At 41.8% G+C, this 14,169-nt stretch overlaps 1 protein-coding gene across 3 annotated transcripts in view; it reads right to left on the reverse strand.

Moving 5' to 3' along the window:
• Positions 1–4,192: 4,192 nt before the first annotated feature.
• The window catches only part of ARHGEF26 (Rho guanine nucleotide exchange factor 26), a 67,774-nt gene continuing 57,797 nt past the window's right edge, over positions 4,193–14,169 (reverse strand). For all 3 annotated transcript variants that reach the window (XM_077348639.1, XM_077348638.1, XM_077348640.1), the window contains exons 13-15: positions 9,550–9,617; positions 7,899–8,003; positions 4,193–6,840 (exon numbers count right to left, since the gene is read on the reverse strand). In XM_077348639.1, coding sequence (XP_077204754.1) covers positions 6,698–6,840; positions 7,899–8,003; positions 9,550–9,617 — 316 coding nt within the window. In that variant the 3' untranslated portion in view covers positions 4,193–6,697. The remainder of the gene's footprint in view (positions 6,841–7,898; positions 8,004–9,549; positions 9,618–14,169) is intronic.

Genomic DNA, 14,169 nt, shown 5'->3' on the forward strand with positions numbered 1-14,169 from the left:
CATGTCTTTCTAGATATGCGAGCAAACATTTGGACTCCAGTCCATCTAGAGCGGGGGTAGTCAACCTGTGGTTCTCCAGATGTTCATGAACTACAATTCCCATGAGCCCCTGCCAGCAAACACTGGCTGGGGCTCATGGGAATTGTAGTCCATGGACATCTGGAGGACCACAGGCTGACTACCCCTGATCTAGAGGCTATACAGTAGAGGGGAGAATCACACGTGCCAATCCATCAGCTTAGGCTGCACATCCGTAGAATCCCCATGAGAAAAAACTAAATCCTTCTAATTATCTGTTTATGGGACTTGCAGCGCACGTCTCCTGAAGATTTAAGTTCCTCTGTGGAATGTGACAGAATTAAGTGGAGGTTAAGAACTTGGTGTCACTCCCTGCTGAAGAGCATAGGTTTGGATCTGGGCTGAGAAGTGGGATTTAAGCAGCAGCCAGAGTTCTGTCTCAGTAATCAGAATATAGGTTTGTTGGTTTAGCCATTCTTTTTATACATATTTAACTGACCTGCCTGAGTCCACATGGACCTTGTAGCACTACTCTCATTGTATGCACACCATCATTGCCAAGATGTGTTCCTCACTGTGTTTCTGCACTTATTACACGGGCTGAGTGCCTGACGGGAACGTCTGCAATGTTAGTTAGGGACACGCAGAAGAGACACTTGGCAGGAGCAGTTTCTCAGGTTGTAATGAATGGGGGGGGGGAAGGCTTGGCCCCCATTTGAACTTGCTGGTGCACAGCTGTTTAAAGTCACAGGAAGCTCCTAATCATGTCAAGGCTCTGCTGAGCACAAAATAAGAAAGTAGGGAGCGTATGCCTTGAACTTGTACAGTCAACCAATATGTACCCAATTCCTTGGGTCAAGAGAGTCATGAGCCCTTTACATCCCCCCTTTTATCTGTTTTGACTATTATTCTAAAGTCTGGTAAATTTACTTTGCCTAGATAAAAAGAAATCAGAATTACCTGGAGCTGAAGGCTGAAAGAGAAGGCCAGTTAGAACAATATGAATTCTGTTTGGATATTTGCAATTTTAAAAAACAAGAAATCTCAACTGCTTGCGGCAGAGAGCAAGTAAGCACTGCCTCCATGTTAGTACAGTTTCGTTTTGTAAACTGCTTGAGATTGGATGTTTCCTTTTCAGGCTGTTGATGTGTCATGGTTGATTCACCTTGACCTTCAGAGGTATGATCATAAAAGGAGTTTTTGATGGGATACGTTTGCAAGGCTGGGTTGGCTCTCTGATGAATATAATGGGCCATACATGGTGGGTTGTGCTACTTGTTCTAATGTGGGGATTAACTTCTGCGGGAAACTAACTTTGCCAAGTCTGATCAGTGTGAAAGGGTTCTGTGAATTATAACTTCTGGTATATGAACAACCAGGTTCGGAGCTGACTGTGTTCTGTATCCAAACACACAGCATTACCTCGCTTTGTCCCTCCAGCCAGTTCGTGACTCAAGAAGCTGAGTGTACCCAGAGACTTGCAGCCAGATTGATGTTACTGGTTTGACAGTTACTATTGACAAGATTACAGCACAGTAGTGCTTTAGTTCAGATGGGGAAACTGGAGTTAGCTCTGTTCTGGTCTAGTGACAGGCTGGCCAGGGTTACCCTCTCTGTTCACGTGTCAGGATACAAAACCTAATGCCAAAGAGTAAGGGTGGTCTTTTTTTTTTCTCCTCTACCCCCTTGCTATGCAACTATGGGTTAATGGAATTTTTGGCACTCTTAGACTGTCTACTTGCCAAAGAAAGCTACAGCATCGGTGTACAAAATGGAACAACAAAAAAATCTCGCAAAATGAGAACGGTTGAAATCACTAAGCCTCCCAAGGAAGAGACCCAGGGGATATTGCAGTCATCTGTGCATGGATCACTCAGCAGCAAACAACTGGAAGGGCTGAAATTCTAGGGGGTGGGAGGGGAGGTGTGGGCATGCTGGCGCCCAACCCTAGCACTGAGTGCTGAATCTGGGTGCATGAGGGAGCCTGCTGCCTAGCCCACACCTGTGTGCCTGGACGTCTGCCCCACCACATTGTCCATGACCTTGACTGATTGCCACTTGCCTCCAACCACCTTATGACCGCACTGCTTTGCCACCTCCCTCTGGACCTGCCTTCTGTCCACTGGTAAAAGACCCCCTGGACTCTATGCTGGGTAACTTTGCTTCACTGTGCTTTTGGCCTCCAGTCAGGGCTGGTAACAGCATAGCTGGGAACTCTGCCAGCTCCAAGACTGGTGCAGTGAGCATCGCCACATTATACAAATGGCATAAAAGAAATGCATCATCTTAAATTCAGTGTTCCATGAGTAAGGTCTATATGGGCTGGAGGACCCATACATCAACCAACAGGGCAACTATAGAAGGAAAGAAGTAGTACAAATGCTAAAATGCAACCTAATTTCCAGTTTAGACCTATTGGGCGCATTACATTACATTACCCTATGTTTATGACATCAGAAGGGGAGAGATCACTTCCTGGGCTAGATGTTCCTTGTAGCAGCTATAATCTCTAAAATAGTTCTCAATTTCATTTGCCACTGCATGGAATGCCTCTATATCCCTATTGAAGAAGAGTTGGTTCTTATATGATGCTTTTCTCTACCTGAAGGAGGCTTACCTGAAGGAGGCTTACATTCGCCTTTCCTTTCCTCTCCCCACAACAGACATCCTGTGAGGTGGGTGAGGCTGAGAGAGTCCTGATATTATCGGAAAATATTTGGTTCTTATATGCTGCTTTTCTCTACCCAAAGGAGTCTCAAAGCTCCTTACAGTCGCCTTCCCTTTCCTCTCCCCACAACAGACACCCTGTGAGGTGGGTGAGGCTGAGAGAGCCCTGATATCACTGCTCTGTCAGAACAGCTTTATCAGTGCTGTGGCGAGCTCAAGGTCATCCAGCTGGCTGCATGTGGGGGAGTGCAGAATTGAACCTGGCTCGCCAGATTAGAAGTCCGCACTCATAACCACTACACCAAACTGGCCCTCCAGTTGAAAAGGTGTCTATTGTTCCAGTTAATTGATTAAAGTCTGCACTGAATTGGCAGCATGGTTAGTCTGAGTCCCACCCAAAGCATTAAAGGAACGGAAGAATTATAACGGTCACTTGATACTTTCCCTGCAAATATAGTAGTTTCATCCACTTACTTGGCAAGGCATTCTGGTTGAATGACAGAAGTAGGTGTGTGTGTATCACATTACCCTTACAGTGTGGTACAAGTGCTTTTTTTCTGTCTATCTTAATCTGCATGACTATTCTTTCTCAAAAATGGAGGGAAGAGGCCGAGAAGAACAGGACAGATCATATCTAAAAGCTTGAATATATCTGGGCCACATACCATAAAATTGGAAAACTTCAAAGATACCTAAAGTAGAGGCCTAGACAATGAAAATGAGGGGACTTGGAGAAATGGCCAAGCTTACGTCTTTGATTAGGGAAAAGAATATAACCTCTTTTATTGCAATAAACGGATTGGAAACCCTCACTGACTTTTTGCAGAAAAGTGAAAAGAACGTGGATTTGCAGAATGGGGTAAATAAATTCATCATAAATTTGTAATAGTTGAATTAAAGACCAAGCAAGCAGTGACCCAGTACATCATTACTTTGAAACTGAAGTGCTTAAATAATACTAAATGTAGCTTATATCCATCTATTTTATCTCTGATAATTCCTATACTGTTTTTTTAAATGATACTTATACTTTCTTTGTTATGTTTGTTATGTTTTTAGTTCTTTGGAGCTTTTAAAAAAACTTTAAATAATAAAATATTATAAAAGAAACTAAAATCAGTTTTAATGTGCTACACATCTACCCGTATGCAGAACTTTATGAAGTCAAGAGACATGAATAATTGTACTAATGCAGTCTACTGTTCAAAATAGTCTTTTGCTGGCTTGTTATGGCCTTACAGGGCTTTAAGAGCATGAAGACTGATGGGGAAGCTCTTTCCCCACTGGTCGGATAGTACTTAAAGCTGTTAGCTGTGTTTCTTCTTTGCCTGGTAATTAGTCCTGCAGTAACATATGGGAACTGTGACTGTATTGCTGAGTCAGAAGAAAGCAGTTAGGGTGATCCAACCCTTTTAATAGCTGTTGTCCCAAAGGATGACCTTCCAGCAAGTACAACCATTAGGCATGCTGTAATTTCAGCACTGCTAACAAACACACCAAGTCTATGTAGGTGGGGAGCAGATGTATTTACACGTGGAGATTTACAATACATTCTGGACAGGCTGGCAGCCACTGCAACTCTTCAAATCCATGTGTAACAGTTTGGATTTATTCTACAGCATTGCAAAAGTTACACACTTTCTCTCTGAGTGCTTAGAAATGTGCCTTACACAGCACCGATTCCAGCAGCCTACACGATAACAAATATATGCTTCCATATAGATGAAAGTGCAGATTTACCTCTATTCAAACATTCACTGTTCAATTCCATTATATATAAATATTACAATATGTAATTTCTACCCAAGTGAAAAAAATAGAATCAAAGTAAAAAATCTCATCCCTTTTTTCTAAAAACTGTTGTTTTTTTTTGTCATTCCTGTTAAGGGGGAAAAAACAGTACTAAAGGAAGACAAAGGTGCACTTAGGATGCATGATGAAGAAAATATATTCCTATTTACAAAAAAAGAAGGAAGTTGAAAATTAACTTCTATTTATAAATTAATTACAAATGCAGTTACAAATTAATTCCTATTTACAATGTAGTTTGAAAAATAAATGCCTGTAAACTCCAACGTGGACATTTATAATGAGACGTTCAGAGATCACAGCAAGGCTCCCCTTCCAGACAGGCAGGATACCAAGAGACCCTGCCAAGGACCACTAGCCCCCAGCCCGTGGAAAACCACACTTGAAGTCATACAGGCCAGCTTATCTGATTAAAGTCCTGTTGATTTCAGCTGAAAGAGTAACTAACTCTTAGTACCGTGGGGCCAAAGAGCTTAACTGTGTAATTCATGGTTGGGATGCAACTTCATGTGGTCAACAACATCTTAAGTTTGCTTCAGGTTCAATATTCTTAATCAATACCTGGATTACTCTACACCAACTCACAGGAGGGGTAGTCGTACACTTGGGAACTATTAAATACAGAACTGAAAGATCAAATCACTGCCACATAAAATAGTCTTGTAATTCTTCCATTTTTTGTTTTTAAAGTTGAGCAGGGAAATTCTGGCAAAAGTTTTAAAGATATAGATGATGTCAGAATTTCCCCCCCTGGACAATTTAATTTATTAGTATGAAATGAATGTTTTTTATGTTCTACTAAGAAGGCTGAAGGTAAGCTGTCATGTAATACACAAGGCAGCTGCTTTTCCACATCTTACCTCCTAAATGCCCAGATAAATATAAACATGTTAATCAGATTCTCTTCAGAAAGATTACCCTGCTTTTCTCTCCAGGGTTGACTCAAAGCAGCTAAACACCCTCTTTTTCTCCGCCTTCACAGCTACCACTATATACGAACCAGTGTTGCCACGTGGGGGTGGCCAAAGCCCTATGTGATCACATCAATCTGTTCAACCAGACTGCATGAGGAAGAGGAAACAGAGCAGCATGAGCTCTTTTTTCAACCAGACCTATTTAGACCTTGACATGTCAAACAACTCTGCTCTGTGGTGAGTGGTGAGGAATACCTGCTCTGGGGCCATAGGAGACAGCGGTCTGTTTCCTGGCTCTGAATGGCAAGGTTAAAAGACATACAGCCAGTAGCTGTTGCTGGCCTAGAACTATGTTTGCTGCTGACCAGCTGGTTAAGTATCATCAAATGTAACAGTTCTGGCCACCTATGTTGCTTTAACTCTACCTTTGTCATCTATTATTTGAAACAAGACACAGCCAGCTTGTTTTGTCAATGACAGGCCTAAGAGGAAAATGGCTGGAACCAACAGAAGAAAGTTACCAATAAAAATTATGCAAAATACCAGTACATTAAAATTGAAAAGTAAGAGTCACAGGTATGAGAATTATGTGGCAGGCATGGAAACTCCCTTGTGTTCATTTCAGTAGAACTCATGGGGAACAATCAAACAAAAGTTAACTATGAGTTCTACTGGAATGAACACAATTAAACATTTAACTGTACATTCCAGTCTCATAAAATTTAATGAGGCTGGTTTATAACTAATACTCAGCAGCTTGTGTTCTCAGTCATATACCAACTCCAGTTGTACATCGAAAGAGACACACACCCAGCTGATTCAGTCCAGGATCCACATCAGTGGTGTGTAATGGAAGCCTGTTTTTTCACATGAATCTGCATGGCTGAACAGAGACAAAGGAAAGGGGTCTAATACCAAAGTAAAATGGCGAGTGAACTGAATGGACCTAAAAACGACTTTCTAAAACAAAGGCACTTTGCCAAGATTAAGATTCAAAAGTAGCTCATCCACAGTAGCTCAAGTGGTCATACTATCAGGAATCTATATACGTTTTAAACTATTATTGTATTAAAATCTTTATTTATAAAACAAAACAAAATCCTATTGTTGCAAATAACGTTAGCCGATTCCTATTTGCATGCAGTCGCCCTGGGCTTCTTCCACTCCAAATAACTGCACATAGCTGTGACCCTCTTCTGCATGCTACAATCAGTGGCCATCTAGAACAGCCCAAGCAACCACATAGCTGATGAAGTGCAAATTGTAGAAGAACTTCAGGTACTGAGGCTCTAAACATTTGTTTCGAGGCCCAGCAAACGTCCCATCCTTTCCATATTTTTGTCAATCGTGGCTTGACATGTGATCTCCTTGGCACACTCCATTGGAAACCAGCCTTTCTCCCCATCACGCAATCGCTCTCCTTCATACCAACCTGCAATTAAAAATAAAGACCTCAATGCTTTCAATCTCTAGAGGAAAGGCAACAAAACAATAGCCAATTGGTTTTTGCTTTTCATTCCATGTGAACTACCCTGTGTCTTAGGGGAGGGCAGTATACAAATGGAATGAATGAATGAATGAATGAATGAATGAATGAATGAATGAATGAATGAATGAATGAATGAATGAATGAATGAATGAATGAATGAAGATACCAACTGGTGTATCGGATCCAAAATCCATCCAGTTCAAGACCCTGTTTCTCATCGTGGCCATCCAGACATTTTTACAAAGCCAACACGTAAGGCCAATACTTTGCACCTGGTAGATGGCATTCAAAAGCACACTGTTGGTTCCATTTTGCTACATAGGAAATAGCTGTAAACATATTCTTCAAGAATGCATACAACCGACTTCTGAAGCTACTTAAGTCAACAGCCATAACCACATCTTGGCAGAAAATTCAGTCTTGTGTATTTGTTTTGAATCTACCATCAGCACAAAAAATGGAATTGCAAAAGTAGAAAGCAATGCAGTAAGAGTATTGTACGATACATACAATTAAATAGAGTTCCTGTTCCTGTTTTTTTTAATAAAAGAATACCCTCCCAAAACAAGCCTATTATACTACAGACCTGTTCCGAAAAGAAGCATTGTAGATATATTCTCCTAAGAGTCCTGTAGATGTGTTCTCCTAAGAGTCTTGTAACCCCCCTTCTAGACTCGGCCCACAAAAGCTGGGGTCAGTTCTCTCTCCCAAATTATTCATTCTACATTGTTTAAAACATTTAAGCTTTGCTACAAAGTCAGCTACAAAACCAGAATGAAACCATTAACAATAAAATCCCAATGCGTGCTAACTAAAACCAATCACCCTACAAATCCATTAAAAAAGCAACAAAAGTAAGTGGGGACCATCTACTAAAAATGCTCCAGAAAATGACAATGCTTTGGCCTTGTACATGAGAGCATAGTTGCACAAATGGAATAGCACCACAGAAAAGGACTGCTCTCTTTTATGGCAATTAAGCAGCAAAGAAATCTTCTCACCATCATTCACTTTTTGGTAGACCAGAACCACATCAGCAGCTTGTAGGGAGAGTTCATCTGACTGCTTGGCGGTATATGATCTGATGATCTCTACCTGGGTCAGTGCTGAGAAGAAAGAATAGTTACTGACCCAAGTGAAAGCAAATTCAGTTTAAGTGAAAGCAAATGCATGACAAGCCTATTGCTTCTTAGATTGCTTTCTGGTAATTAGCTGACTTGATTCGAGGCAATGTTCTGTGGTAGGCAATCCACAATGCCTGCTTCACACGTTCAAAATAAAGAAGCTGCATTTATAAAATGGAAAATTATGCCCACAGGGAAAATATTTACATCCCATTGATTACAAGGGGTGTTAACTGTAATTATTTCTGGATAGAAGACTTTGGAACACAGCATCATCTCCACACCCACCTGCCCACCCAGCAGGTGCATCTTCAGAAGAAGCAAACTGCAGATAAATATGATCATTCACCAAATCGTAACAACATGCACATTAGGGCTGTGCGTTGTTTTACCAATGTTTTTCAGTTTAGGTCTATTGGACCCCCCAAAATTCAGGATTCCCAAAAAATCCCAGATCCAAATACCGACACAAAGCAAATAATACCAGTGAAAAATACTAGCCTGATCCTGATTTAAACCAAGCTGCAGGAAAAGGCAGTGGAGAGCCATGTCTGAAAGGCTCCTCATAGGCACAACTATCCTGGCAGAGCTGTTCTGGTGGGGAGCTCTCAACCACCCCAACCCAGCTGATCTTGGGCTGGCTTCTTTTGCAGCCCAGTTTTAACTCTCAGCTCCCCACCACCCTGGCTGTTCCTTGGACTGGCTTCTACAGCCCCTTTAAAGTTTAAAGGGATGGTATAAGCCTGACTGACAGACAGCTCCCATCTTTCTTTCTTTTTTTCAGATCTACCTAAAATTCCAAGAAAACCTGGATACATATGGGAAGCTGAAATATACCCTGAAAATACCAAGACAGTATTTTTCAGGGAAACCTTTGGCTCAGTTAGAGAATGCGCACTCCTAGTGTATGTAGGTTGATAAATCAGTCATCCTCCCGCGGCCAATAAAAATGAAGAGGGCAATCGTGAATTGGACTTGAATTTTTACATGATGCATACCCACACAAAGCAGGCAGTTATTTAAACATGTCATTGTTTAAATTGTTATTTTTAATGGTTTTATGATGTAGAGATTTTATTGTTGTTATCTGCATTGGGTCCATCTTTTAGAAGCAAGGCTGGCTTATGCATGTTTTAAGGGCACAATTAAACAAATCTTGCTTAAATAAAGTAACAATGATTTCAATATAACTCTTTGGAAAATGGTTTATCAACAACTGTTCAGATTCTGTTTAGAATGTATGTTTCATTCAGGGTCCCATCACACACGCACACATACATGCACATGCACAGAGAGAGAGAGAGAGAGAGAGAGAGAGAGAGAGAGAGAGAGAGAGAGAGAGATTGTTTCACGCACACAACCCACTGCAACATTGAAAGGCCAAATTCAAGGCAATACATTCACTTTGCCATTATTTGTGAAACCTATACATCAAAAAGCCACTTTATACCTCACTTATCTCCCCCAGTGGAAATCAACAGTGGCTAAACACTTCTATTTCATATCAAAGTTCATGTTTTATACTTACTTGTCCTATCCATGGAACGTCTATCGCTGCTCTGTCCAAGGGCAGTAATCCAGCGAGCACGTTCATTCCTGAAGGACAAAGAATTTATGGATTTATGCTCTGTGATTCAGATTTCTTATGCCTTCTTATGTTCTATGATTTCAGAACCCACAGAGACCCAGAAGGAACTGCTGTTTCCCATCTTGACCCTATTTACCCTCCAAAGATACTAGAAGATTTTTGGTTTTGATCATGTCCTATTCCCTTTTCTCGTTTCACTGACCTTCAGCATCCTGAGAGCAATGAGCATTCTCTGTTTCCTCGGGTCAATTTTTTGTGGGGAGAAGGGTTAATTTTTAATTATTTTTAAATATACCTAAGGAATCTCTTGGGAGAGAAGGTCACATGGTTTAGCCTGAGCTTGTCATATCTTGGGCGCTAAGCAGGTTCAGTACTCAGAAGGGAGATCACCAAGGAAGACTTTACAGAGGACGCTAATGGCAACCCACATCTGCTTCTCACTTGTCCTGAAAGCTGCCTGCTGGGGTTGCCATAAGTGAGTTGTGACTAGGGTTGGGCGCTTCGGCTGCCAAAGTGGCCGTTCCAGCCCGAAGCAGCAAGCACGGGGGGAAGGGCAGCGCCAGTGCCACCCCTCCCCCTGCACTGCGGTACTGGCTGATTCGGGCTGGAATGGCCACTTTGGTGGCCGAAGCACCCAACCCCAGTTGTGATTTGACAGTACTTTACACACACCAGGTTCCTCTTCGAGCCTCCTTCGGGTAGAGAAAAGCAGCATATAAGAACCAACTCTTCTTCTTCTCTTGATTACGCAAAACCTGCTGACCTATGACTGATCCTTTTCTTTGCCATTCATTCAACTGGGTTGAGAAATTCCTGGGGATTTCAGGGTGGAATGTGAGGAGGGCGGTATAATGGCATAGAGTCCACCCTCCAAAGCAACCATCTTCTTCAGGGGCTGGAATCTGTTTACTTCTTACACCTTTATAATCCCAGTTTGCGAGAAATAGACAACTTCTGATTTAGCCAAGGCCCCTGCATTGGGGCATCGGAGCAACCTGGAGCTTGATCAAACAGGAAGCTTTCAGTCAAACTCTGCACACATGAAGTGTTGCAATGTGTTTGGGCTGATGCTGAGAACCCCTCAGTGTCTTGTAATGTCTTAATGCCCTTACATATCACAGATTTCAAAGGCTATGTTGGTTGTTTAAATCACTGGTCCCCAACCTTTATTAGGCTGGGGACCGGCAGGGCATTGGGCTGCGCCCGCGGGGACCACGCCTGCGTGGGCCACACCCACGGATCGGGCTGCGCCCGCGCGGGCCATGCCCACGCATCGGGCCGTGCCCGCGGGCCGCGCCCGGCCCTGATTCCCTCTCCCCGCCCTCCCCGCAGTAAGAAGCTTCCCGGGCCGCAAGCTTGCGGCCTGGGAAGTTTTTTACTGTGGGGGGGGCGGGGAGAGGGAGCCGTGGCCCGGCGCCATGGCCTTTGCGGCCCGGCGCCGGGCCGCGGCCCGCAGGTTGGGGACCACTGGTTTAAATGAGACTAACTTTGTCACTATGGCATACTGATGTTAATATATTGTTGAAGAGAACAATGGTGTGTATCAAACAAAATATCAGGAGAGTGCATCTCCAAGTAAATTGTGTACTGTTAAGGTAAGGGTCATTGTGCAAGTGGTAGTGTTACACAAGGCATGATTCTTGAGCAATCAGAAGTGCTTACCATGTACACCTTGCTTTGAAAATGAATTCTTTAATTGCATTATTAAATTCTAAATTAAAATTATTGTATGAATATATATTAAGTCTAACTTTTGGTTGCCAGTGCTATGCCATGGAAATATCAGTCATTGGATACAATTGGTTCTTCGGCAACCTTGCTATAACTTACAAAGAAACCCTTCTGCTAACATTAGCGGCCTTTACTTTAGTGGGAGTGGATCATAGCGGCTACTTAACACAGTATCTAAGTCTGCTTTTTTTTTATGACTGTATAAAGACTGCTTGCTTCCAAGTCCAAATAAAAATAACTTCTGTTTGCTACAAAATAAATAGCTTCTATTTTCAGTTTTTGTGTTTTCCTGCTTCTTAAATTGTGATGTTTAAGTAGCACACAGGGCAGCAGCTTAAACTCTCCTTTTGCAGTTTGCAGTTACAATTTGATACACGGTCATAGTTCTGTTTTAACAGATTGACGGCTTTATAATTTCATAAATATGCTTCAAAGTATAACTTTATTTGCACTACTCATAAGAAAGTTTGTGCTTAAAGCAGTAAACTAAATCCAGGTTTGATAAGATAATAAGTGTGTGTGTGTGTGGGTGTGTGTGTGTGGGTGTATGCGTGCATGTGCATACCCCAGAGAAATCTCTGGAAAATTTAAAATATAGAGAGAACGATATTCTGAGAAATCAATGCCAGAGAAACCCAGCAGTATACAACCAAGCCCATAGAAGCAACATATTGTTAACAGAACATTTTAAGGAAAAAATCAGAAGTAATAACAGCTGACAGAGTGGTCAAGAACAATCTGTCTTTGAACTATTCAAATAAATAGCTTGGCTACAGCCATTTTTAAATGAACAGATTTAAGACCTGAGCCTGTCATAATGTCCTAGCACTGTACAAAGCTTATTTCAGAGAAATATGTTCTTCTGTGCGACCTTTGTCAAAGCACTTCTCACATGCTCACATAGTTATGCAAAAGGAAAAAAACACATTTCAAGAAAAAGGTTATAGCTTCTCTTTAAATCCTGAAATCCCAATTACATTTCAAAGATGGTTTATGGCACATGTAAGAAGGTTGAAGGTTCATCTTCAAGATCAAAAAAGGTAGCATGAATCCAGCAAATTGCTCGGAAATTGTATTATCATGACATACAAAGCTTCAGTACCAAAAAAAAAAAAAATGGAAATGAGAAAAGGCAACTGGATTAAACCCGTCTGAGTAGAACACGGTGAGAGTGACAAAATGGGAATTTCATCAATGCCTTTTAGTCTATTAGGTTACAAGATGTGCACCTTGGCACAGGAAATAGAATACCGTAGCGACATTCAAAAGACTTTCACCCACATTGGCTCATTCTGTCCTGGCTTAAAAGCCGCAAGCAGTATCAATGTGAGTCAAGCATTAGAGATTACAACTGGCAGCTTCCTTTCCTCTGTTGAGGTTCTATTGAATACTTACATATTTCAAAGAATGGGCACTGGTTACGAGTTTTGAAATCGGTTCAATTCACTAGCTGCATTATGCTGTTTATTAATCTGATGCAGTGGCCTTTCAGTGGTTGATTCTAACCTTGTCCAGTAGGAATTGTTTACAATATGGCATGTAGTTTCAGGGAAATTTTAGTTGTGATTGGGGGGGGGGGGAAGGGGAGGCTGGAAAACTTTCCGGGCAAGATGACATGTAGGCTATTGTACGGGGAAAACCCCTTCAGCCTCTAGTTTCTATGGTGACACATACAATCTTAGAGCTTTGTAGAATTCTGCTTGGATGCTAATGGCATCTCAAGGCAAGGAATTTTTTCTCTCTCTCTCTCATTGGGATCTACCCCAGCGAGAACAAAGTGTTTCTTGTTTTCTGTTGTTTAACACAGCGTACCCCCTGGAACTGGTCCAGCAAAACAAGAATGACACTCACCCTCAGTATTTCAGTTGTTTCCCAAGCAACAAAGAATTTTATTACACAATTTTCATGGCTTCATAGCAAGCTGTCTTGGACATGCTGCTCACAAACAGCCCCTGATCGTCAGTTGGCAAATCCTATGCATGTTGTTGTTATTATTATTATTTTGGCACATCAGCGAATGTTAAAGCATAAAGTGTGCCTATGCACCTCCATGAGGAATCTCTTTATGGAGCCAGACAGAAATACAGAACCGGACATTCAGACTGCCAGCAGAGAAGATTATGTATGACTAGCCTCTGTCAAGTAGTATTCTGAATGTAGTAAAGGAAAAATAGCTTTCAATTTATGTTCAACTTTTTACCAGTCAAATTAGACAAACTTTATCAAAAGGAGCTACTCAGCTAGAGCAAGAGCAAAGTTTATGACAAAATTATCTGTCACTACAAAGTGGCCATGCCAAAGAGCCTCCCCCCCCCCACTTCTGAGATATTTTTGCCAACATTCCATTTGCAATGTTACAGACTGAGAAGAAAACACTTTAATCAGGGGCCATATATTATGGTTGGGTTTGCTAGCCAAGCTATTATTTGCAGTCACCAGTGATCTCAGCCTTCATTGACTCCTCCTGGGACATGTACAGACAACTCAAGAAAAAGAGTCTGCCCTTACACTGAAGGAGACATAAGGAACATCGAGTGTGTGAAATCACCCATCCTCCTTTCTTTTTTTCAGGCTATCTATGGAAGAAATTAGGGGTGTTTTTTCTCCTGTGATCTTAGGTTCTACAAGAAATACCACCAGCATATTCTCTCCCATAAAACCCAGCTAAAAGGAAGGAGGACAATGGAGAAGATCATAGACTTGAAAGGATCCACACTAGGGTTGCATGCTTTGGCCCAACCTTAGTCCAACTCTGCCACTACACTCCATCTGTCCCCCTCCAAACATGGAGGCATCCTATGGTATGTGTAGTATGGATGCCTCAACTCT

This window comes from Paroedura picta, chromosome 8 (assembly GCF_049243985.1).
Source record: "Paroedura picta isolate Pp20150507F chromosome 8, Ppicta_v3.0, whole genome shotgun sequence".
Taxonomy (NCBI): domain Eukaryota; kingdom Metazoa; phylum Chordata; class Lepidosauria; order Squamata; family Gekkonidae; genus Paroedura; species Paroedura picta.